Genomic DNA, 26021 nt, shown 5'->3' on the forward strand with positions numbered 1-26021 from the left:
GGAGACTTGTAAGAGCGGTAGCTCTCCTTAAGCATATAGCCCGTTCTTTCAAACAAGGTAACAAGTGTTGTTCAGGTTGGCATATATGCAACAAACATAAGTCACCCGATCAACTAGAAGATGCAGCTGATTTCATTGTTCAGACATACCAAAAGGATTATTTCTCGTCTGCCATGACTAAATTGCAAGGTGAAGTTTGTTTACCTCCTTCCAGTCCCATTGCATCTCTGTCTCCTTATTTAGACCAGAAGGGATTACTTCGTGTATGAGGCAGGTTTTGTCTTGGCTGTGATGTACTTGGTATGCTTTCAAGGCCTATTATTATTCCATAGGTATCCCACTTAGGCTTGTTGTTGAACCGTCACTACCATGAGACAGTGCACCACCAAGGGAGAGTGATTACAGAAGGAGCCGTCCGTACAGGTGGTTTCTGGATTTTGGGAGGGAAACGTACCATTTCTAAGGTCATTTCCAAATGCGTCACCTGTAAAAGGGTAAGAGGTAAGGTGTGTGTTCAGAAGATGGGAGACTTACCCGTCGATAGACTTACTCCCAATCCGCCATTTTCCTATGTAGGAGTTGACCTTTTTGGCCCCTGGCATATAAAAACTCGGCGCACTAGAAGTTCCTTCCTCGAAAGTAAAAGATGGGGCGTTCTGTTCACCTGTCTTGTTTCCAGAGCTATCCACATAGAGACTGTAGAAGAATTGAGTACTTCTTCCTTCATTAATGCCTTAAAGAGATTCATTTGTATTCGTGGCCCAGTTAAGATGATGCGTTCTGACAGAGGCACGAACTTTGTAGGTGCTGTCAAAGCACTGAACTTGCTTGCCATTACCGATGAAGGTGGTGATGTCAATAGTTTCTTGTCAAGTCAAGGTTGCACTTGGTTGTTTAACCCTCCTCATGCTTCTCACATGGGTGGAGCATGGGAGCGTATGGTGGGGATAGTCCGCAACATCATGAATGTGATACTGACTAACCATCACCCCAAGGCATTAACACATGAAGTGTTAGTAACCTTCTTTGCAGAAGTATGCAAGATCGTGAATTCCAGACCTTTAGTTCCTGTTTCCTCGGACCCTAGTAGTCCTTTCATTTTGTCTCCGTCCATCCTTCTCACTCAGAAAACTGATATTCCTGTAACTCTTCCTGAAGAGATAGATATTAAGGCAGTATACAAATCTCAATGGAAGCATGTCCATCACCTTGCTGAGGAATTCTGGAAGAGATGGAAGAAAGAGTATCTTTCCTCTTTACAACCCAGAAGAAAGTGGGTCAATTCCTCTCCGAATGTAAAGGTGGATGATGTAGTGTTGGTAAAAAATCAAGAGTGTCCCCAAGGACAGTGGCCCTTGGGTATTGTAAACAAAGTATTCCCTGGCAAGGATGATTTAGTCAGGAAGGTCCAAGTAAGAGTTGTGGTAAACAACAAAGCCCATGAATATGTAAGACCCATTTCTGAGCTTGTGTTGCTAGGTCAATAGTTTTGGTAATTTTTCCCCCTAGAAAATTAGGAAGGGAGTGTGCCGTTACGTGAGGTAACGGGGCTTTTTTATATGTCCGTGTATCCCCATGTTTACATATCTTTTTGTCGTAAGGCTCGTTTCCCCTCGGAAGAGGTTTCCAAGTTTGTTTTTCGTCATGTTTAATTTAAGTATGCTGCGAGCAGAAGCTTCGTCTGCTTAAGAATACTATCATTGTAAGTTGTCTGCAAGCTGTGCTGCAAGATAGCATCTCATTATTTGTACGATGTTCACTTAAAGAATTAGACTTAAGAAGGTGTGTAAGAACCGGTTACTGTGGGTCACCTCTAGGCGCCAGTCTTGGTCCGATCTAGAAAGATGTACACACCCCACGCCTAGCCAAACCATGTAAGTCTTAAAACTCTTTGTATTTGAGGTTTAGAGTATTCTAGTGCATAGTTTGTAATACCCTCTTCTAGTGTAGCCTTTAGCCTATAGTAATTATAGTACTTTTTACAGTTTTTCATCAAACCAACGTATTATCGAACGATGGATCAGATCTGCATTAAATACGCATCAAATATCCCCGTGATTCTATAACCTTCAGTCCCAAGTCTGTCTACGTCACGGACGCTATGATGTTGAATACCTATTTCATCTCCGGAGTCCCAGTCGATTCCGGCATATATATATATATATATACATGATACATTTCTATATATATGTATATATATACATATACATATAATATATGTATATATATATATATGTATATATATGTGTGTATATATGTATATATATGTATATATATATGTATATATATGTATATATGTGTATTTATATGTGTATATATATGTGTATATATATGTGTGTATATATATATATGTGTATATATATATATATATATATATATATATATATATATATATATGTGTGTGTGTGTGTGTGTGTGTATAGATGGATATCAGGACAATTAAGCAGAAAGATAATAGATAGTAGAGAGAAAGAGAGACACAACTCAATACTTCTTCTCAACCGACGCTAGCACCAACAAGTGGAAGACACAATCTGGGGAGCCCACGACATTACCTTCTTTCGAAACCCGCTTCGCCCTTCGTCTAAGTCCATTGGGAGGTTTCTATGACGATTAATTTTTGAGTTCGATATCCCCACGGAGGGACCATAAACCCCTCAAGGAGCAATGGCCCCGGACCTTAACAACGAAGAACTTGCCGCAAAGGTCCGGGGGCTAAGAGAAGAGAATAAAGAAATCGCAGAGTGTCTACAAGCGCTCCAAGGGAGGCTCCGGCGGAGGAAAGCCTTTTCGAAAGAAAACATCATGGACGTGGCACCAAATGTTCTCGAAGCTGCTTCCTGCTCGACAGAGTTGGCTCATTTCTGCCACTCGAGGAGACGCCCCGGCGCGTCGGATGAGCCCCGAGAAGTCACGGTGGCTCGATTAGTGTATTTTTTCGAGCCGCCGAAAATAATGAATGTGGCTCCAGAGACGCACGATGCAGCAAAGTGCCCAACAGAGGTGGCACGTTTCTGTTATCCACGGAGACGCCTCGGCGCGTCAAATAATCCTCACGAAGTCCCCGTGGCCGAGCTCATCGACTTGTCAGAGCAGGCCGACGCTCCCAAAGGGGCTAACATCGTCGACTCAATTAGTCCGAGCCGCCGAACATTATGGATGTGGCACCAAGAGGCGCTCGAGTCAGTGAAGTGCCCAACAGAGGTGGCACGCTTCTGCTATCCACGTAGACGCCCCGGCGCGTCAAATAAGCCTCAAAAAGTCCCCGTGGGCGAGCTCATCGACTTGTCAGAACAAGCCGACGACCCCACTAGGCCTGACAACGTCGACCCGGGCCTTAACACAGTTTCAACCACTTAAAAACTGTAGGCAAAGTTCGAAAAGAAAACGAACAAAAGCTCGGCCACCGAAGAAGAGAGCCAAGTGGGTGGCTCAAACAAGAAAGAAGAAAAGAGACCGTTCGAACGGGTAATCCAAGGGCCAGCTCCCCTTATAAAGCGCCTAAGGATTGGCAGTGCCGCAATAAAACGTGCAACACTGCCAATCCGCGGTTCACGGAACCAGGTCTTCAGGATCTTAGGTGGCAGCCAGATTATGACCCAACTTCCGTCTCTCGTCTTCAGGAAGACGAAACCAACCGAGGGTCTACCCTCAAACGCGGACGGCGACGCATTTCGGCCGTTTGAAGAGGGTGAAGACCACCCAATCTTCCGAGTGATGGACCTTTTGTAGACCGATCTTCACCGGGTGTGTGTTCCGCCCTCAGCATCAGAATCGGCATACACGCATGTACCACGGATTGACAGTGGCACACGTTTCATCGCGTCACTGCCAATCCTTCGGCGCCTTACAATGGGAGCTGACTCCGTTGGATTGCCCGTTCGAACGGGCTCATCTTCTTCTTTCTTGTTTGAGCCATCCGCTTGGCTCTCTTCTTCGGTGGCCCAGTTTTTTTTCTCGAACTTTACATCCAGTTTTTAAATTATCAAAACTGTGTTCAGGCTCGGATCGACGTTGTATATATATATATATATATGTGTGTGTGTGTGTGTGTGTGTGTGTGTGTGTGTGTGTGTGTGTGTGTGTGTGTGTGTGTGTGTGTGTGTGTGTGCGTGCGTGCTCCTTGTGCGATACCAAGCTGGAGGTGTCCTCCACTGAGGAGGGAGCGACTGGGTTCGGCCTCCAGGACTGGCGGCGCCCTCCAGAGTCCCGAGTCGCCCTCGAGGACAACCTCCAGGAGCTCGTGTCTTCCTGGAGGCAAGAGGAAGGATCTTGCTCCTCGGTCACCGAAGAAGTGACATCGTCCTCGTCATCTTCTTCGGTGCCGTGTGCCCAGCAGTTGTTGTCTCCCCATAGACAGAACATGCAGTTCTCTGGGTCTGGGATGAACTTTACATACATCTTCGTGGGCTGGTCCGTCCTTGAAGCTGAGGCTTCTTCGAGCTCCTCTTCAACGGGTTCCGGGCTTGTTATCCTTCTTGAATTAGTCCTTGGGATTGGGCTTCGTCTTCTGGCTGGAGTGGGCCGGGGGGGAAGTCTTCTCCAGAGTGGAAACCCTGGCCGCTCGATGACCCTCGTATCGAGCTCTTCTGGGCAGGAGCTCTTGGTTTCGAGTATCCGCCAAGCCTGGTGATATGGCCTCTTCCAGGCTCTAGCCTAGCTGCTGTGGGCGCCGTCGGTAATCATTCCTGTGACAAGTCTGGCCTTCCACGGTGTCGAGGCTCAGCAGGTGTGACTCCGCTTGTCGCTTCTCCTTTTGCTACCGATGCTGATGGTCAGTCGGTCGAGCGAGTGGCAAACAAAAGGCGAAATGTCTTGAAGAGGCGAATCATAAAACTCTGTAGTTGGTAATTGACACGCATACACACACACAAACAGACACACACACACATATACACACACACGCACGCACGCACGCACACACACATATACACGCACACACGCGCGCACACACACACACACACATACACACACACACACGAGCACACACACACACACGTATACGCAAACATACTCATATCCAAAAGCACACGTAGATACACTCACACTGATGCACACGCAAACATATTCACTCACACATACTCTCTCTCTCACACACACACACACACACACACACACAAACACACACACACACACCTCGTGGAGCTGTGGTTAGAGTTCTTGCCTGCCACTATGGCGGTCCAGGTTCCACTCCCGCTCTGGGCTGAAATAATTTCAATATCGCTAAGAAAATGAGAGTGATGAGTGAGGAGAATGGAGGAGAAATAAGGAAGGATGAAGTGAAGGCAGCTGAAGACGATGAAAGCAGATAAGGCACCTGGTCTGGATGGATGCCATGCAGAATGTCTAAAAAAAGGAGGTACAGTGATGGTGGACTGGTTGGTGAGGTTATTTAATGTTTGCTGGAGAGAAGGTTGAGTGCCGGAGGACTGGAGGAGTGCTTGTGTAGTTCCACTTTACAAGGGAAAGGGGGGCAAGTGTGAATGTAGTAGTTTCAGAGGGATTAGCTTGTTAAGTGTAGTTGGGAAGGCTTATGGGAGGACCTTGAATGAGAGGATTAGGAGAGGAACAGAGGGAGTAATTGGTGAGGAACAGTGTGGATTTAGGACAGGTAGAGGTTGTGTAGATCAGATTTTTGTGGTAAGACAGATATGTGAGAAAGCTAAAGGAAAGGGGAAGGATGTTTTTTGGGCCTTTATGGATTTGGAAAAGGCTTACGATAGGGTAGACAGAAAGGCACTGTGGGAGGTTATGAGGATATACGGGATAGGAGGAAAGCTTCTCGGAGCTGTCAAGAGTTTTCATGAGAGTAGTAGAGCTTGTGTCAGGATTAGAAATGGAGAGAGTGAGTGGTTTGAGGAAAAGGTGGGACTTCCTCAAGGATGCGTTATGTCGCCCTGGCTGTTCAACTTATACATGGATGGGGTAGTGCGAGAGGTAAATGCAAGGGTAGTGGGTCAGGGATTGGAGATGGTTAAAGAAAATGGAGAAAAGTGGGAGGTGAGCCAGCTGTTGTTTGCGGACGATACTGCATTTGTGGCAGGATCGGAGGAGGGACTGAGGAAGTTGGTGACAGCGTTTGGGAGAGTGTGTGATGGAAGAAAGCTGAAGATAAATGTGGGTAAAAGTAAGGTGATGAGATGTACAAAGGGTGAAAGTGGCAGTAATCTGGAAGTGAGCATTAAGGGAGAGGAACTGGAGGAAGTGGATAGTTTTAGATACTTGGGTGCAAATGTGGCAGGAAAAGGTGGAGTGAAGGTGGAAGTAGAATGTAGATTGAGAGAAGCGAGTAAATGCCTTAGTGGATTAAAAAGTGTAATGAGGAATAGAAATTTGGGAATGGATGCTAAGAGGAGGTTATATGAAGGAGTGATTGTGCCAACAGCACTGTATGGAGCAGAAACATGGAACATAATAGAGGAAGAGAGAAGGAGCTTGAATGTGTTTGAGATGAGGTGTCTGAGAAGTATGATGGGGGTTACTAGGCTAGATAGAGTGAGAAATGAGGAGATGAGGAGGAGAACAGGGGTGGAAAGGGAGTTGGGAGATAGGGTTGATGAAAGAGTATTAGGATGGCTTGGACACATGGAAAGAATGAGTGAAGAAAGACTAGTAAAGGAGGTATGGAAGGCAGATGTGGAGGGAGTGAACATGAGGGGACGTCCTAGGATGAGATGGATGGATGGGGTGAAGGGGGCTTTGGGGAAGAGGGGAATATCTGTTGAGGAAGGACGGGAGAGGACAGAAGACAGGGGTGAATGGAGAATGGTTGTATATGGAAGATGTTGTGATGCATGAGGTGGAATGGACGGGGGGATGGGGGTTGAGGTAGTGTGCGTGAGCAAAATTTTGACGCAGCCCGAAGGGATTTCTCCCCGTCTTCTCCTTTATATGGGGGGACGGAGGGGGGGGTCTCCGATTTAATGAAGCGGCCTTGCTGTGGATGTGCTGTGTTTTGCGACACTGCTTCTGACCCAGGGCAGTGGACAAGGTGCAGGGATGACCCGTCATCTAGGAGGTGCTAAGATGGGAGGGAGGGTGGAGGGGTGTGGAGTGTTTTCAGGGATGGAATGGGTGGGAATGATTTTATGCCTTTTTCTTTTTGGCTACCTCCCTAGTAAGGGGGAAAGAGCCTTGGTATATGTATGTATGCTTCGCTGCGGGGTGTTACTCCAACTCTCGTGGGCGAGGAGTTGGGTGTGTGTGTGCGTGTAAGGTCACAGTATTACCCATAGATCAGTCATGTGAGCTCTCAGCTCTTATCCGGGAGGTTAATAACTGTCGATCACGATTCCAACACGTGATACAAGACCAAGGTGAATCAAATACGCATACACAGACACGCACACAAGAGCGCACGCACACATTCCCATAATGCAACAAAGGCAAAAACATTTTCGGAAAGGTCAACATTTTTCCTCTCAGCCAAAAATCTCTCTCGATTTTTCTCTCTCTCTCTCTCCTTTTCCCATCAATCTTTGTTATTATTCTCATACTAAGACTCTTCGCCCTCTACTCCTTCCTCTTCTTTCACCATCTCATCTTATTCTTTGTTTTCTCTTTCCTCAAATTCTACGTTTTACTTTTTTATCTCTTGTTTCCTCTCCTCCTTCTTTCTTTATCCTTCTTCCTCTTCTTCTCCTTTCTCTTCACCATATGTCGACCCCATCACTTTCATTTCAGTTCCCTTCATCTCTGTGTAATTACTGATTTAATTCTGTTTACTGTTCCCTTGTATTCTTTTGTATTTCTTCTGCCACTTACGAATTCCTTTACTTAAGTATGTTTCCACCATATCTTCTGTTATGAGTTAGTAATGTTTCTCAATGGGGGTGAATGAAACTGGTAAAGAATTTTCTTCGTTTCATCTTCACTAATTCTCTACAACGTTATTGTCTTCGGTACACCAGAGAACTCCCGCCTGGTATCCCCAATCTACTCACAAAGCCATCTCTGTTCCGACGTCACTACTTAATACATGCAATAATCTTGATTGTCACGAATAAATGCCTCCCGTAAGGGCGTGACTTTTCTCCCAGGTACCAATAATTTTTTCTTCTCCTCCACCCTTCTTCAATCAGAAAGACTCTTACACCGTCTTAAGCAATACTGCTTACACAAGCAATCTCAACATCGAAGCGGAATGATTTAGTTAACATATTGTCACCTCTTCATTAAAATCTGTACCCTAGCTTTTGTTTACAAACTTTAGATGGTGAGCGACATTATGCAACTCTTTCGCGGCTATTGTTTTCTAGACATCTAACCCGGAAAAATGAAATTCTCGCCACCTACCCCTCTATCTACTTACTTGTCTACCTTTATCTACCAGCCTCTTACACCATATCATTTTCCTGGTTCCCTTTAGCCTCTTTTTTCCTCTTCTCTTTCTACTTTCTCTATTTTCTTTTCTCCCACCCTTTCTGGCGGGGAAGAAGGGGATGAAAGGAAAGAAGAAGGGGAAGGAATTGAATTGAATAATTGGGATTTATCTGTCGTCGCAACATCAATGGTCATTGATGCCGTAGTATTTATGATTAAGAAAAGGAAATGGTAAAAAGCTTAAAAAATAAATAAAATAAAAAAAGATTGAAATCTAAAGATCATTGAGAAGATCAATAGCACTAAGAAGATTTAAAATAGACTTTATATTGCAGTTACATCCCAGAACACTTCGAGGGGACAGATCTCCTTCATCTCTGTGTTTTGACAAATATTGTTGTCTTTCTTCATCATAACTGGAGCATTCCACCATAATGTGTCTGATGGTCATAGGAACTAGGCAATCATTACAAAATGGAGGACTGCCCTCCATTAGAAAGCCATGGGATAACCTAGAGTGACCAATCCTCAACCGGCTAAGGGTTACTTCCTGTTTTCTGTTCAGTAATGTATAAGACCAAGGATGAATAGTATCAGTAATCTTTCTCATCTTGTTACCAGCCTCAAGATCCCATTGGAACTGCCAAAGAGATGAGATTTTGGCTTTGATTAGAGGGATATACTCTTCATAAGGTATATGCTGTAAGCGAGGTAAGGGTGAGAGAGCGGCTTCCTTGGCCAATTTATCGGCCTGTTCATTTCCTGGTACTCCGACATGTGCTGGAACCCAGCAGAAATTTATTTCATTACCTCGACTCTCGATTAAAAAAAGCCATTCTAAGATCTTTAAAACTATTGGGTGCCTTGAGTCGAATTGTTCTAGAGACTGCAAGACACTCTGAGTCACTAAAAATTGTAAAACATTTGCCTCTCTTTTTCATGGAGGATATAATGTCCACGGCGGACAGTATTCCCGTCAGTTCGGCAGTGAAATTAGATGATGTATCAGGCAAGGTGCCCTTACGATTAAAATCATTTGAAAATATTCCAAAACCAACACCTGCGCTAGTTTTGGAGCCATCAGTAAAAACAAACACAGAGGTTGATTGATTTATGGAATTTTTGGCTCGAAGGCCAAGCGCCGGAGCTGGTAGGCCATTCAGCACATATTTATCTTATGGATAAAAATTCAAGTAAAACATTTAAAACAATAAACATTCACGAACACACATCAACAACATACATTCACAAGCATTCATATACACAATTTTAAATTTCATAAAATAAATTTATGTCTTTTAAAACTTTAAAACATTCTTCAAACGAGCTTCCTCCCCTAAAATTTGTTTAAAAGATAAATCTGTTAAAAAATTTGCCCTGCGCTTGTTAGAGAATGCAGGGCACTGAACTACAATGTGTTTAATTGTCAAAATTACTTGGCAAGTGGGACATTGGGGGGCCAGCCTTTCTGCTCCACTTGCCATCAAAAATCTATGAGTGATATAGGAATGGCCAATTCTCAATCTTGTCAAGACAATACTTGACCTTCTGTCCAAAGGAGGACACTTCCAAGGGTTCACCAAGGGGTGAATCTCTTTTAGTTTATAACTACCGTCCAGCCTTGTCCATTCTTCTTGCCCCTTTCCCATTGTGTAACAATGACTCACTTCTTTGAAGTCCGTATGTGGGACTTTTCAGTCTGTTACACGGCTGAGCCTAGTGGTGGCTTTGGCTGCAGCATCAGCCTGTTCATTTCCAGAGATACCCACATGGGACGGCACCCAGCAAAAGTTTACTTTTATTTTCTTTCTGTTGTTGATTAGAATTAACCAGTCCTGTATTTCTTGGATTAAAAAGTGAAGAGGTAAAAATGTATTTACAGAGGATAAAATGCTCATGAAGTCTGTAAAAATAACAACGTTCTTGTTGCATGGAACAGAATTAAAAACAAATTTGAGGGCGTTGCTGACTGCCTGCAGTTCAGCCATAAAAACAGAGCTAAAATCAGGCAATTTTCTCTTTAAAACTGTGCTATCACATACAACAGCACAACCAACACCATCTTGGGATTTTGATCCATCTGTATAAATAAAAATTGAATCAGCATGCACTGATAAATGTTCTAAAAATTCACTTTTTAGCTCTACAGCACTTCTATTTTTCTTCTTTTTAAGAGGACATATTTCAGTGGGGCATTGGTTCCAAGGAGGGAATTTGGGAGGCGTGATCTCAGCAATTGTGTTAGGAACAAGTCCTACCTTCTCTGTCCCAACTTCACATCTCACTTCTAAAGGTTTCGGTAGAGTACTTTTCCTTGGAGCTCTGTCTACCAGCTGCTTTACAAATTTGAAGTTTGGATTCTGTTTGGATGTCAAGACCCGAGATATATATCTAAGGCTTAATTCCTCCCTGCAAATATAGAGGGGAGGAATTCCTGCGTCCACATACAAGTTATCCACTGGAGATGTTCTATAGGCTCCCTAACAGATCCGTAAAGCCATATTGTGGACTATATCAAGCTTTTTCAGTGAACTTTTACATGCAGATTCCATAAATTTGACATCCATAATCCATTTTCCTAAGGCACAATGATTGGTAAAGCCTTATTAAAGTTACACGATCTGCTCCCCAGTTGAAATGAGACACTACCTTTAGTATATTAAGTCGCTGTTTAACAGTGTATACAACCTCGTTTATGTGATTTGTGGATGTCAGCCTTTTATCCAATACCAGACCCAAGTATTTTACTTGATCTTCATACGGTAATATGACACCCTCTAAGAATAGTGTTGGTATTTCTTCCTTGCGTCTTAGTCTGGAAAACCTTATGGCTTTGATTTTTTCAGCAGAGAATGTGAAGCCCCAGCTATTAGCCCATGCTGTTGCTAAGTTAATAACCTCTTGAATCTTTTGGCCCGTTTCTAATGTTGTCGATTTGCTGCACACAGCAGCGAAGTCATCAGCATAAGCCAATCCATGAACTCCTGTGGGAACTTGTTCTAATAAACTATTAATGGCTATGCTGAAGAGTGTAGGACTCAGAACACTTCCTTGGGGAATCCCTTCCTCTTGAAGATATGCACAAGAGAAAGAAGAGCCCACTCGGACTTTTAGATAACGGTCAGATAAGAAGTCCTTTAACCAACTGAACATATTACCCCCGATACCCCACTCTGCAACTTGCTTCAGAATGCCTCCCCGCCAGGTAGTATCGTAGGCATTTTTCAAGTCAAAAAAACACACCAATGCTCGAGTTCTGAATTGTGAAGGCATTCTGAATCTCACGAGTGATAAAAAGTAAGGGGTCCAGAGTGCATTTATTCCTTCTAAATCCAAACTGTCTGTTAGATAGGAGATTTTCAGATTCCAAAAAACAAACTAAACGCGTATTAACCATTCTTTCATAGATCTTACAAATGCAGTTTGTGAGAGCAATAGGTCTGTAACTTTGTGGATCATGAGAGTCTTTTCCTGCCTTTAAGATTCCTATGATGATTGAAGTCTTCCAAGATTTAGGAGAAGATTCAGAAGACCAAAATTTGTTCAGCACATTTAAGAGGAATTTCTTCGACAATATGGATGTGACCAACCATGGATTAAAGAATGTCATCCTCTCTAGGAGAGGTTGGGGAGGATAGAGATAAAGCATGATCCATTTCATCCAAGGTGAAGAGAAGATTATATGCCTCCGAGTTCGTATTGGTAGGAGGAATAATCGTGGTCTTGGCTCTAATTCTTCTAAAATTATCTGAATAATGTAGAGGGCTTGAAATATCAGCATAATGTCTTCCAAAAGCCTCTGCTACTTCTCTTGTATCTGATATAAAAGAGTCATTTATCTTCACAATGGGTAAAGGGTTGATTTATGGAATTTTTGGCTCGAAGGCCAAGCACCGGAGCCGGTAGTCCATTCAGCGCATATTTATCTTTTAGATTAAAAAAAATAAATAAATAAAAATCAAATTCAAGTAAAACAGTTAAAACATTAAACATTCACGAACACACATCAACAACATACATTCACAAGCATTCATATACACAATTTTAAATTTCATAAAATAAATTTGTCTTTTAAAAACTTTAACACATTCTTCACACGAGCTTCCTCCCCTAAAACTCCTTTAAAAGATAAATCTGTTAAAAAATTTGTCCCGCGCTTATCAGAGAATGCAGGGCACTGAGCTAAAATGTGTTTAATTGTTAAAACTACTTGGCAAGTGGGACATTGGGGGGCCAGCCTCTCTGCTCCACTTGCCATCAAAAATCTATGAGTGATATAGGAATTGATTGATTGATTGATTAATTAGAGTGGGCAAAAGCCCGGCACAGGGTCGTTGGACCATTCGTGCCATGGGATAAAATAGATAACGAGATTAAAATATTAGATTCTAAAAATTAAAACAACTACAACGTTATTGTCTGACTAATTATTAAAATAATCTACGAAATATATACGAAGCCTAGACATTAAGTAGCGAACTACAATAGAAGTAAGATTACCAATACATAGGTACGACACAGTTAAGATTAAATATAATAGAATAAATTAACGTCTTTTAAAAATCCTACAAGGGGTTGTATCATGGGTGTAGCACCAAGCATCTTACGGAGGTCAGGAGGGAGGCCCCATTTCCGCCGCCAAGGCTCGTAGTATCTGCACTCGAGCAGGAAATGACGAACGGAAAAGGGAGAGCCACACCTCTCGCAAGAAGGGGGAATCCGGGGAAGAGAGAATAAAAATTCGTGGGTTATCTTTGTATGTCCAATACGTAAACGGTTTAAAAGTTTCGGATAGAAACGGTTGTGGTGGGAAAGAAGTGGCCAGCGATCTGCAGAACATTTTATGCTCCGTAGCTTTTGGTTCGTTCTAATATTGTCCCAGGTGGTGTCAAACTTTCTACGCACGCGGGAGGAGATGGTAGTGCGGATGTCGGAAAAGGGAGAGTCCCCGCGCGATGGTAAGGGACGGGCCACCGCAGATTTGGCCGCTCTGTCCGCCTTCTCATTGCCAATGATACCAACGTGTCCAGGGGACCAGCAGAATCGGACAGTTTTTTCCCTGGCTGCTGTTCTCGTTAGCCACTCTTGGATCTCAGATATCACGGGGTGGGACGGAATAAAATTAGTAAGTGCTAAAATTGATGATTGAGAGTCGCTATAAATGGTAAAATCATTAAAATCTGAATTAAGAATAAAGTGCTTCAAAGCGAGTAAAATTGCGTAAAGTTCAGCCGTAAAGACAGATGAGGTGAAGGGTAATTTTGCCGTGAAAGTTTGAGACGATGTTACGGCTGCGCAGCCCACACCAGCGGGAGATTTTGATCCGTCAGTATAGACCGCGATGGAGTCGGCATGTGATTCTTTATGCTCCTCAAACGAGGCAGCAACGATGTAGGGCAGGTGTCCACTTTTTGATTGTTCCATGGGGCAGAACTCGGGAATGGGCTTGCACCAAGGTGGGGTATCAAAGTTTCTGGATTCGGACACCTTAAGGGGGCAGTCGCTTCCCTCCTCAAGTAGACGGAGCGCGCGTATGTGTGCTGGGACTGAAGCCGATCTTTTGGTGTTGTATGTATCCCCGAGTCTCACGTTATTAACCACGTCAAAAGATGGTATCTTTCTGAACGATTTGCACTTGAAGTAAAAGGAGAGTAAAAGTTGCTCCCTTCGGTTAGAGAGCGGCAAATCGCCAGAGAGGACGTAGAGGGATTCGACAGGAGAGGTACGGTAGGCACCAGTACACAGTCGCAAAGCCTGGTGGTGTACTGTATCGAGGGAGCGGAGGGACGTCGCACTTGCCGAGGAATAGATCTGGCACGCGTAATCCAGCCGTGATCTTATGAGGGCGTGGTATAATCTGAGGAGCGAAGGCTGGTCCGCTCCCCAGTCGCGTCCAGAAACCGTCTTTAAGATGTTGAGGGCGGAGAGGGAAGATTGTCTAAGATTGAGTATGTGGTTGTTCCAAGTAAGGTTTTGGTCAAAAATGACCCCAAGAAACTTAGTCGACTGCTCATAGGGTATTGGAATGCCTCCCAGAATAATATGTGGAGGAACTTTCTGGCGCGGTCGTTGTTGAGACTTGCAAAAGTGCATCGCCACCGTCTTCGATGAGGAGAATCGGCAGCCTCTGCGAGAGGCCCAGGAAGTAGCAGCATTTACACCGCTCTGAGTGCGTGTGATTGCTGTGAAAAGGTTTATGGAGGAGAAGTACAAAAGGAAGTCATCAGCGAAGAGTGAGCACTGGAGTGAAGTGTCTGCCTCAGCAACCGCCTGGACTATTCCATTGATGCTGACCAAGAACAAGGTGGGGCTGATGACGCTGCCTTGGGGGACACCTTGCTCCTGGGGTTTGGGCGACGAATATGCTCCACCGATCTTCACTCTCAGAGTCCTATCTGATATGAAAGCTCGAAGGAAGGAAAACATCCTACCCCTTACTCCCATCTCGAGGAGGTTCATCAAGATACCCCCTCTCCAAGTCGTGTCGTACGCCTTCTCCAGGTCGAAGAAGACGGCGATGGTATTCATGTTGCGCACTAGGGCGTCCTGCACGTGTGTCGAAAAACGGAGTAGAGGATCTAAGGTGGAGCGGTGTCGACGAAAGCCGAATTGGTAAGGGGTGAGGTGGTCTCTGCTCTCCAGGTAGTGGGTAAGTCGAAGGTTGACCATCCTCTCAAATATCTTGCATAATACACTCGTCAGGGCGATCGGCCGGTAACTAGAAGGGATCTGGTGATCCTTGCCTAGCTTGGCTATGGGGATGATCGTAGACAATCGCCAAGATAATGGTAAGAGACCAGAGTACCAAATCCTGTTATATATTGCTAGAAGGGTTATGAGAGTCTCCGAAGGAAGGTGTTTAATCATGTCCACACTAATCGTGTCGTCGCCTGGGCTAGTATTCGGCGTCTGGTCGATAGCATGCTTGAGTTCGCGGAGGGAGAAGGGCAGATTGTAAGTTTCAGTGTCGGTAGGAGCGTGGTCATCAGAATTCGTCACGTGATCCGATAGCTGGAGTTCTCGATGTAGGGCAGTAGAGCTGGAAATACGGGAGAAGTGTGTGGCGAGTTCCTCGGCCACCTCGCACGGGTCTGAGATAACGGTGTTATTTATAAGGAGGGACGGTTGAGGAGATGGTATGTACCTGCCGGAAAGCTTCTTCACTCGGTTCCAAACTGACGCCGAAGGCGTCGACGTTTTAATGGTCGATACGTAGTTCTGCCATGATATGCGCTTCGCCTCCTTCATATACTTTCGTTTGGTCGCAACCGCTTTCTGGTATACCATCTTATTGGTCTCCGTCGGAAGGCGACGGAAACGCCGGTAGCAGGAACGAGCGGTGTCACGAAGCTTCCGGCAGGTGTTGTCCCACCAGGGAACAGGTGGTCTGCCAATCGGTGGGCGGCTAACCGGTATAGAACCGCCGGCGGCGTTAAGAATAATTGAGACGAATTGATTATAAGCTTGAATCGGGTCATCCACTCGCAAGTCACTTAGTTCGGAGCACAGCTCCCCAAAGAGTGGCCAATTTGCCGCTTTCAACTTCCACCTTTGGGGCTGGGAGATGGGGGGAGGAGAAACACGAGAGACTACTATCGGGTAGTGGTCGCTGCCGTGTAAATCCGCACACACCCTCCAGGAGAAGTCCACGAGGACCGCTGAAGTGCAGATTCCGAGGTCCAGGACAGAAGTAGTGTTGAGGAAGATGTTATGATAAGTCGGGTTTTCATCGTTAATGAGGGAGACCTCGTTCTCCTCTAAAAGTTTTTCAATGGCGCGGCCCTTCTCGTTACGGGAAGAGCTATGCCACAAAGGACTGTGTGCGTTCAGATCACCAAGAATGATAAATGGGGGTGGGAGTGCATCGACAAGTTCTTGGATGTCGGAAGCATTAACGCTAGAGCTTGGTGGCAGGTATAGGGAGCAGATTGTGTAGCTCTTGCTAAGGATGGCCCGTACAGCGGTCGCCTGGAGAGTTGTGCGCAAAGGGATGGTTGAATGCTGAACGCTTGCGTGGACGACTATTGCAGCACCGCCCCTGCTTGGAGAACCGGCTGCAGGAACGGTACCGTAGAACCTGTAGTTCATACCTAGATTATAGTGACTGGAGGGAAGCATAGTTTCTTGAAGACAGACAACTCCGGGGTTGTGTTCACGGAGGAGGTACTTCAATTCCTCCCCGTTCGCACGAAGACCTCGGATGTTCCATTGAAGGAGTGTCGTGGGTGGTGAGAATTTAAAGAATTAATTAGAGTGCCGCCCCCCGATGGGGGACGGCTTAAGTTGGCCATCATGGGGTTTACGAGATTCGCGTCCCATAGGAGTTTTTTGAGGTAAGGTCTTGGCTCTCTGGTCTCTTTCTTTCGGTCTTTGTTCTGGTGATTTAGAAGATGGATTGGGATTAGGTGGCGGTTGTTTCCTCGACGGATCTGGCGTGGTTTTGATAGGGTGAGGTTGTGTAAGCTTTTTATTGGATTTGGGGGACAATGAGGGAGGAGGCTGAAGGGAGGTGTTGGAGGGCGCGGTCTTGGATGGGCGGTCGTTCGAGTCGCCGTCGGGCAGGGGTCGTTTCTGGGGAAGCTTCTTGCCGGAAAGGGCAGGGTGATGTTTAGGTAACTGCGGGAATGATGGAAGGTCCAAGAGCGAAGTTGTGGAGTTGCTTGGGCTCTTCATCATAACGTCTTCGGTGTCAGGAATCTCCCCATCCTGCACAGACGACGGGGTGGAAATGGATGTCATCTGGGGGAAGTCACTCATTGATGAAGAGTTTGCGCTAGATTGCGCCAATGGGGGCTGAGAGCACGATTGTCCCGAAGAGGGGGGCTTTTTCTCAAAGGATGGTGTGGGCGATCTAGAGACCTTAGTTGAAGATTTTGATGACTTGCTAGGCTTAGAGTTGTTCTGGGGCAATTGTGACTTACTGGCTTCAGGGCGCTTCTTCGGTGATCTATCAGAAGACATTACGGGTCGAGAAGAAGGATTAACTGGATCCAGAGTGCCAAGATTGGGTGTATTTGTCAGATGTGGAGGGGGAGAATCAAGTATGAGATTACCGTCGGTGACGCGAGATATGACACGTTGGGAGGTCGACTGGCGTGAAGATTGAGAGGATTGTGCGGGGACGGTCGCGGCGGATGATGTGGTATCCGGATGTGATGATGAGGGAAGGAGCGACGGGTTAGCCTTTACTGAAGCCTTCGTTGCCGATGCGTAAGATGTGGGGCGCTGACCCCCCCGTAGGATGGCTGCCGCACCGCGAAAGCTGGTTCGGTTATTGTACGCAGTTTCCGAGACCAGTCTTTGCCAGGAGTGTTCCTCACACTCCCTCGAGAATGTGCGGTGAGTGCCATTACAAGCAGCGCAGTTTGGCGCAAGATCGCAGCATTCACCCTCAGTGACGTGGGATGGTTTGGCGCAGTTGCGGCAGAGGGCAGGAGAACTACAGATCTTGGAGGAGTGACCGTACCGCAGGCAGCGGGTGCATGTCCTTGGCGATTGAACGTAGGACCTAACCGTACAGCGGTGGGGCCCAATCACGATCACGTCTGGGGGATTTGAGTCGGAGAATTTTAATATTATCAGCGGTGTTGGGACAAACTTTTGTTCTTCTGGGCTATACTTGGATACTACGTGGGCATCCAAGACGTTCTGGGGGCACATGTTAAGAAGGATAGTGGTTGGAAGGCTACTAAGGGAAGAGTTAAAAATCTTACCCTTTGAGCCATTATAGTCATCATATGGAGAAATCTTGAGGATTCCGCTGCCATAAAAATCTCCGGACGTACCCTGGAGCATAAATCCCTGGTGGGGTTTTACCTTCATTAGGTAGGTGTTGCGACCAAAGCGCGTGAAGGTTTCTGGAGTGAGTGGAGGGTTGGCGATCATTTTGTTGATCATATTAAATACTAGGACATCGTTACTGCCCTCCTCGACAGTCACTAGGTTATACACGGGGGCTAAAGCATAGGGATGGGGACGTTCAGGGAGCTCGGGAGTAAGGTATGTATCATTAGGGACGAAGTCATCGTCTTGTTCTTCAATATTTGATATTTTTAGGATGGAACATTTCAAGGTCGAATCCGCGATTTTATTACCATTGAGGGCAACGCTGGCTGCAATGCATTCTGATGGAGCTAAGAAACGCACATAAAAGTTGTTATAATTTGACTTAACACGAAGAGAAATACGTTCGATAGTACCAAAAGGGGTAACTAGCTTCATGAGCTCGAAAAAGTTTAGGCGCCTTGGGGCATGTTCGATGCCAAGGAGTCTTTTATTCGGGGTAGACGACGCTGTCTTACCAGCTGCGTCAGCTGGAGCCGGATTTGGGGGGCCGGCCACCCCACTACAAGATTTTTTCATGATTGGCTGCCAGGGCCAGGTTGTAGTGAGGATAGGGAGGACGGCACCAGGCGGAGCCTCACGCCTGGGCTAGGACTTGGATCGTAATCCTACTGCACTGGCTTACCGTGCTGCAATGCAGGCGCCCTTCGAGGTGGCATGATACCCTGCCACCAACAAACCTATTGGCAGGGACGCATTACCGTAGGATGGGTGTAGCGCCGCTACTGAGAGGGGCGGTTGAAAGTTAGGTCGGAGGGAGGGGACAGCAAGCGGAAGAGAAGGGAAGAGTGGAAAAGGAAGTCTAAGAGGAAGCCCTGTGCGGGGAAACAAGAGCCCCGCCCGGGGATCGGCATTAGTCGCCTCTTACGACACGCAGCCGACGTGGCGGGGGCTATATTCTATACTACACCCCCTAGCCCCAGGGGGTTAGCAGCTGAAGGAGAGGGAGAGCTAACTGAAGGAGGGTGCTGTAATGACCCAGTGTCTTCTGATGGGGAAGCAGATTGTATAAATTTGGATGACTCCAGTATAGTTGTAGATGACCTGAAGGAAAGAAGGTCAAAAAGGAAGAGATGTATAGACAAATGTACTGGTGTTATTAAATCAATCCTTGATAAAGTGTACAATCTCAAAGAAATAGACTATTTAGATGAATTACACAAGGAGCTCTTATCTCTTGATTCTCAGATAGAATCACAGTTACCAATGAAGGATGGCATAACAACATTAGTCACTCCAAAGAAAAGGAAAAAGGACAATGACCATGACGATTTTGCACCTCTTCCAAAACGTGGCTGTGGAAGGCCTAAGCAAAAATTCTCATCAAGATTTGGAAAGCATGCTGAAAATATGCGTAAACACTTCAATGTCAATGTTCCATTAGTGTCTGAGGTACCACCACGTCCCAAAAATCAATGTCCAGAAAATGTCATCAATCTTGATGCTGATGAGGCTGTACAATCTAAAGCTTCTAGTTGTCCTGTTCAAAAAGATGTTGAACCCGATGATGATAATATAACAATTGTTGTCAGTGATCATGAAACAGTCAGTGATGATAACGATTTGTGGAAGAATGTAAATAGCCACAGTCTCACCATTGAAGATAGGGCAACTGTTCTCTGGAAAAGAGGGTGGCTCAATGACAGGATTATTAATGCTAGTCTATCAATTCTGTCAGATAAGTTTTATAGTATCTGTGGCTTTGAAAACACTTTAACTTTAGCTAGTGTTAGGGGCAGTGCTGATTCACCTGCCACATCTAAAGGTGTACAAATTCACCATGTTGGAAACCACTGGATTATGTCAGTGGGACAACCTAATGATGATGTAGCTGTAACTGTATACGATTCATTGGCACCTCGTATGTCTCTCTCACTTAGAAGTCAAATTGTAAAGTTATATAGAATCTTTGCAACTGGTGTTGATGGTCTTATAAAAGTTAGAATGCTTACACCTCAAAGACAACCAGATGGCGCATCATGTGGTCTTTTCTCCATTGCTAATGTTTTAGCTGTGTGTGAAGGCATTGATCCTTTGTCAGTAACATCTGATGTTAGTAAAATGAGGGAACACCTTGTAGTATGTCTTGAAAAGGGAGATTTCACCATGTTTCCACATAAAAAACTCAATAAAGCTAGATTGCCACAAAATGAGAGATATGAAACTATCACCAAATATTGTAAGTGTCATGTCTATTGTCCTGGAAAACTGATGATAGAGTGCAGCTCTTGTAAACAATGGTATCATAACAACTGTGTAAATCTGTCTGTGCATGATGTCAGGGAAATGTGCACAGATGACACTTACACTTGCCCTCAATGTAGGAATGATTGAGAATTGTGCTGCAAATAAAAATAAAGTGTTTTTACCATTAGAGATTTTCCACCTACATGTATTTTAATTGTGCTGCTGTAAAAAAGAATAAGTGATTTTCCACATACGTGTATTTTAATATTGAGATTTTCCACATACATGTATTTTAATATTGTTCTGCTGTAAATAAAAATAAGACCATTTTTATATAAAAAAAATTCAAGTCTCTTGTCTTTTCCTAGCAGTTCAAACTTTTTTAATGTAAAAAACGTCCACCCAGTAATAGTGATATATTTATATATTATATAATTCATCATTCCACGTGAAAAAATGTTATAAAGTTTTGATATTTTAATTTTCTTCCATATAAGAAGCTTGAAGTCTAATATTGCGTTTTATTTGGGCCTCTGAAGTCTTCCGTCACATCGGACTTCAGAAACTTCCGAAAATACCCCACATTGCCCGAAGTGATAACAACACAAAAACATGACGTCATCTACTAGCAAGTATGGAATCTAGACCTGACCAAACCGGGACAAAAGAAACGAGCAAGATTGGGACGAACGACGACGAAACAAGTGCGCATTGGATAAGGACATTGTGGGACTGTTGTGAACTGATCATTCAAAACCTGACATTTAAATACTGTAAAATCTAGTCTCTCCCAGTCTAGACTAGACTCAAAATTTCATTCGTTTGTCTTCGGCGGGGACCCTTCCCCGTCTGTTAACTCTGTTTGTGCAGACAGATAAGGGGCCCCGCCAAAGACAAACGAATGAAATTTTGAGTCTAGTCCAGGGTATATATTTTTAATTCTTCTCATTTTATTGTTTGAAGTGTGTGTAGCCTAATCTGGTGGCAGATGTGATATCATATCATGTTGGCACTAGCACTGTAGCCAGAGCGGTATTCTAAGGTTTTCATAGGATAACCTAAATGTGCTTTGAAACTTTACCTATGTTATGTGCGTGATGAGAACTTAAGATTTTATCCTGGCGTAATAATGATTAAAGTAATAGTTTATTCTTGTAGTATGATATTATTGCGAAAAATTCTGTATAGTTTGATTCATTTCTTTCAAAAAGTGCTACCCGTGCTTAGCAAAGAGTGTAAAATTCATGCTGAACATTAAGCCTCTTTTGTTTGGCTGCTTGGTTCCTTGTTTTGCACAATTAATGTCAATTAGTCGAGCTTGTCTAAACAATTACTCCATTGTGCTAGTCAGGTCCCAATAGCCAAATTTATTTGGCATTTTTTAATATTGTAAATAAACTATCTTGTTCTTATATACACACCGGAATCTCAAATGTAAGGTCTGTAGTGGATGTCGTTATTCAGGCCTGTAGGAGCCGGGGGGCTGGGGCGGCTATCCCCCCCCCCCCACAAATGGGCAAATTGATGAAAATTTTGAAATATGAACGGAATTTTTGCGTTTTCATGTGGATTAGCCCCCCCCCCCACATCAGGGCCAAGGCCAAAACGCTCATACGGGCCTGTTATCAAAGTTGCTATTGTAAATAAATATATAATATTTGTAATATTTCTTTTAAATAAACTTTTATAATACAATATAGCCTAGTCAGTCCTTCTTTTTGAATCCTCAATCCTGAGACTTCCTCTCCTCAATTCTCTGATGCTTCCTCAGTCCTCTTTAAATTCTCCGACCCGGGCCTTAATCCCATAATCCAGTCTCCCGGCAGACAAAGTCGAAGAGTTGGACCCTCAAGTTATTGGTTTTGCCTTAGCTAGTTCCCATCCCCGTCCCCCCATGCAAATCCACCGGGCCCATAGTTACTATAAAACCTGACTCAGTGATCCACCCAAACAATTCGTTTTGGCTGACAAGATGAGTGGAGTGGAGAGAGCATAAATCTTTGGTTTCAATTGATTGGTGCCGTTTGGGCACGGTTTAGCATCAGCCAAAAAACCCATGTGTCACGACACAGTCCCCCTCTGACAATAGAACTACACATACAACACAAACTCGAACCCCTTAACACAAGACTCTACAGACTAGTATACAACAATGAACAGACTAACAATATTAAATCCAGAATTAGTACAACACAGCAAAGACATTGACACAGAAGATGGACATGACCACAACTGGTGGCCTAGAGTGTCCCCAAAAGTCAATGGACCCCCACCTGAACTGAAATACATACAATAAAACACAGATACACCACTATCATCTCTTTCATTGCTCTACGAACACTATTACTATAATTATTACTATTATAATTGTTGTTAATTATAAAAAATAGAACACGTGCAAAAAATCGCATGTGATATAATAAAAATAACGAGTATGACCATAGAAATCACTACCCTCCCGTAACAATAAACTGCAAAAAGTACCACTAGTCGTCATACAAATGGGAAAAAAATGTATACGATGTATAGAAATCATGACCGACTCAACCTCCTCCTGCTGCTGCTGCTGATGGCTCTGTTCCATCACTCCGCCTCCGCCCAATTCCACCTATGTACCCTGCATCAATGTGGAATATCCATGCTATCACCCTTGCTGATGGATCCAGGACCAACAGCACCTCTAAAACCTAGAACAATGGCTTCACCCACCTTGAATCCCGGAAAAAGGCCACACGGGAAAAAGCCCCACATAGGAAGATCCCTGGGCGGAAAGAAGCCCTACCGGAAAAAAAGAAAAAGAAAAAAAAAAAACAATTTATAAATAATAATACTTATTAATAACAGTAATACTAGTTCTAAATAAAACCTAGTTCAAAGGGCCCGATGAGTTGGTTTCACATTGTGAGGTTGAGGTGTTTAATTGCATTAAAGGTGTGAAGTAGGCTTCCCTAATGGTGTGGGTATACAAGCAAGGTTCTCGATGTGTACACTTTTCGTCTGCTATGAGAACTTTTCAAGCGCGGGAAACGGTACCTGCAAACCTGCGAGCCACAGCTCTCACACATGAGAACAAAATGTTCTCACACTTGACATACATTGTAAAATGTGTTTTTTTCCTTATAAATAATTTAACTGATTATTGTACGATATAAAGAGCATTCAATTGAATGTAAACACTTATTCTATCAGTAAACAATTGAAAAATAATAACAATACCTGTTACCCTGTTAGCCGCAACTCTCACACTTGAGAACAAAATGTTTTCACAAATGTGATATGCTTTATTTTCCTATTAAAGTTTTTTACTGATGATTGTAAAAGAAAAAAAATAATCGTTTGACATAAAACACTTATTCTGTCCGTAAATAAATGTAAAATAATAGCATAATTATCTGTAAAATGTACATTTTTGCATAACTATGCAGTGTTGGCAATCCCGACATTTTACCCCGTTAATTCCTTCGAAGATATAGTGCAAGTAAGTATGAATTAGATTAGTATACAATTATAAAGTGAAAATAGCTGCATTAAAATTAGTTCGTCTGAATTTAAATGTTGCTTAACCATTTCTCAAATTTCTTCACAGATCACTCTCTTGACATGGCCTCGAAGCAAAAATTCGTTGATTCCTGGTTGGAGCAGGAGGCTTACAAGGATTGGATCGAGCGTGTAGAGGACGACCCTTACAAGGCTCGCTGCAAAATTTGCAAGACTTCTGTTGCTGCAAATACCAACTGCCTGAAAAGACACTCTTCCTCAAGACACCACACCCTTCAAGTTGAGGTTCTGCAAAGATCAACACCATCAGAAGAGGATCTGAATGAAGAGGATGCTGTGACTGCTGCAGAGATCAAATTGACATCTTTTTTTGTAGAACATAATATTGCCTTTAATACTTCTGACCATCTTATTGACTTATTAAAGAATATTTTTCCTGAGTGTTCTACCCTACAGAAATGTTACTTAAAAAGAACATAGGTGAAAACTGTTGTTGAGAAAATGGCAAACTATGAAAGTAACAAACTGCACCAGAAATTGAGAGAAAATAAATTTTCCATCATAGTCAATGAAACCACAGATATTGACACTACAAAAAGTTGTGGAATTGTAGTACGGTTTTACGATCCAGAGACAAAGCAAATACAAAGCAGGCTCTTACAATTGGCTAACATATTTGCAGACAAAAGCACAACAGGTGCCACTGGTGAAAGACTCCATAAAATTATAACTCAATGCCTTGAAACTCATAATATTCCAAAAGAAAATGTTATAGGATTTGCTTCCGATGGGGCGAGCAACATTACAGGAAAATATAATTCACTCACAAGTCGCCTCAATAATGAAATGCCTGGGATTACCATCTTGAAATGCGTTTGCCACTCGGTGCATTTGTGTTCATCTCAGGCTTCCAAATTTCTTCCACGTAGATGTGAAGATCTCATTAGAAACATCTACAGCCATTTTTCGCATAGTGCAAAGAGAATGCATTTATTTAAAGAATTTCAAGAATTTTGCGACGTAAAACCGCACAAAATGTTGCATGTCTGTCAAACAAGGTGGTTGTCATATCACGCAGCGGTAGAAAGATTGCTTGAACAGTGGGAGCCTCTCAAGCTATATTTTATAAATTGTAGTGCAGAAGACCGCCTACATTCTACAATATCTATCTTGGACACTATGAATGATCCATCTATGAAACTATATTACACATTCCTGAACTTCATATTGCCTAAATTCAATCATCTTAACCTCCTCTTTCAACAGCAAGAACCAACAATTCAGGTCCTTCACAAGAAATGCCATGATCTATATACCGATTTGCTGAGATGCTTATTTAAGAGAGATGAAATAAATATGGCAAATGATATAGCATCTCTTGATTTGGATAATGAGGCACTCTATCTTCCTGTAAACCAAATGTATTTGGGATCGGACATGCACTCACTTTTGCAATCAGAGGAATATAGACACAGGAAGGAATTAACGGGCAATGTATTTAGACGCTGCAGGCAATTCATTATCATAGCGTGCAAAGAAATCAAGAAAAGATTTCCTCTAGGAAATAATGAATTTGAAATGTTGAGAATTTTTGTACCAAAATTTTTTTTGGATGAACGCTCTCGAATTTCTATGCCAACACTACGAGATCTTGTCAATGCGTTCCCAAGAATTACTGTCAATCCTCAACATCTGGATGATGAATGGAGAGCAGTGGAAAATGCAGAAATTCCCGAGGAAATAAAAATTATTTCCAATCCAGAAAAATTCTTCACTGCTCTAAGCACATTACGGGATGATTTCAACCAGCCAATGTTCGAAATATTTTCTAAATATGCTCTAGAAGTGCTTTCCCTTCCTACCTCCAATGTTGATGTGGAAAGATTGTTTTCTAAGGTAAATTTATTAAAATAAAAAATTAGAAACAAATTGTCAACATCTACTCTAACATCTATCATAATCTCGTCAGAAATGATAAAAGGTGAAGGAGGATGTGTAAACTTTAAGCCAAGTTTACAATTGGTTAAATTCATAAACAATCAAAGTGTGTAAATTGATTGTAAATACTGTAAATATTGTTACTTTTTTGTATAATATACCATATTATAGTGGATTAACTTGTTTTTTTACATTTCCTAAATAGTTGGTCTAAGGAACATTTTCTTCTTTAG

General features: G+C 43.4%; 2 protein-coding genes across 2 annotated transcripts; both read left to right on the forward strand.

Moving 5' to 3' along the window:
• The first annotated feature begins 377 nt into the window (after nt 1–377).
• LOC143030579 (uncharacterized) lies at nt 378–2155 on the forward strand. Its single transcript, XM_076193739.1, has 2 exons — nt 378–1874; nt 1986–2155. Exon 1 carries the CDS (start codon nt 522–524, stop codon nt 1485–1487), a length of 966 nt encoding a protein of 321 aa, XP_076049854.1. The 5' UTR covers nt 378–521; the 3' UTR covers nt 1488–1874; nt 1986–2155.
• A 22196-nt stretch (nt 2156–24351) lies between these two features.
• Nucleotides 24352–25764, forward strand: LOC143030236 (zinc finger BED domain-containing protein 5-like). The gene has a single exon (XM_076193395.1). It carries the CDS (start codon nt 24352–24354, stop codon nt 25762–25764), a length of 1413 nt encoding a protein of 470 aa, XP_076049510.1.
• Nucleotides 25765–26021: the final 257 nt, after the last annotated feature.

Source organism: Oratosquilla oratoria, chromosome 12 (assembly GCF_046742065.1).
Source record: "Oratosquilla oratoria isolate Oo_2021 chromosome 12, ASM4674206v1, whole genome shotgun sequence".
Classification (NCBI taxonomy): Eukaryota; Metazoa; Arthropoda; class Malacostraca; order Stomatopoda; family Squillidae; genus Oratosquilla; species Oratosquilla oratoria.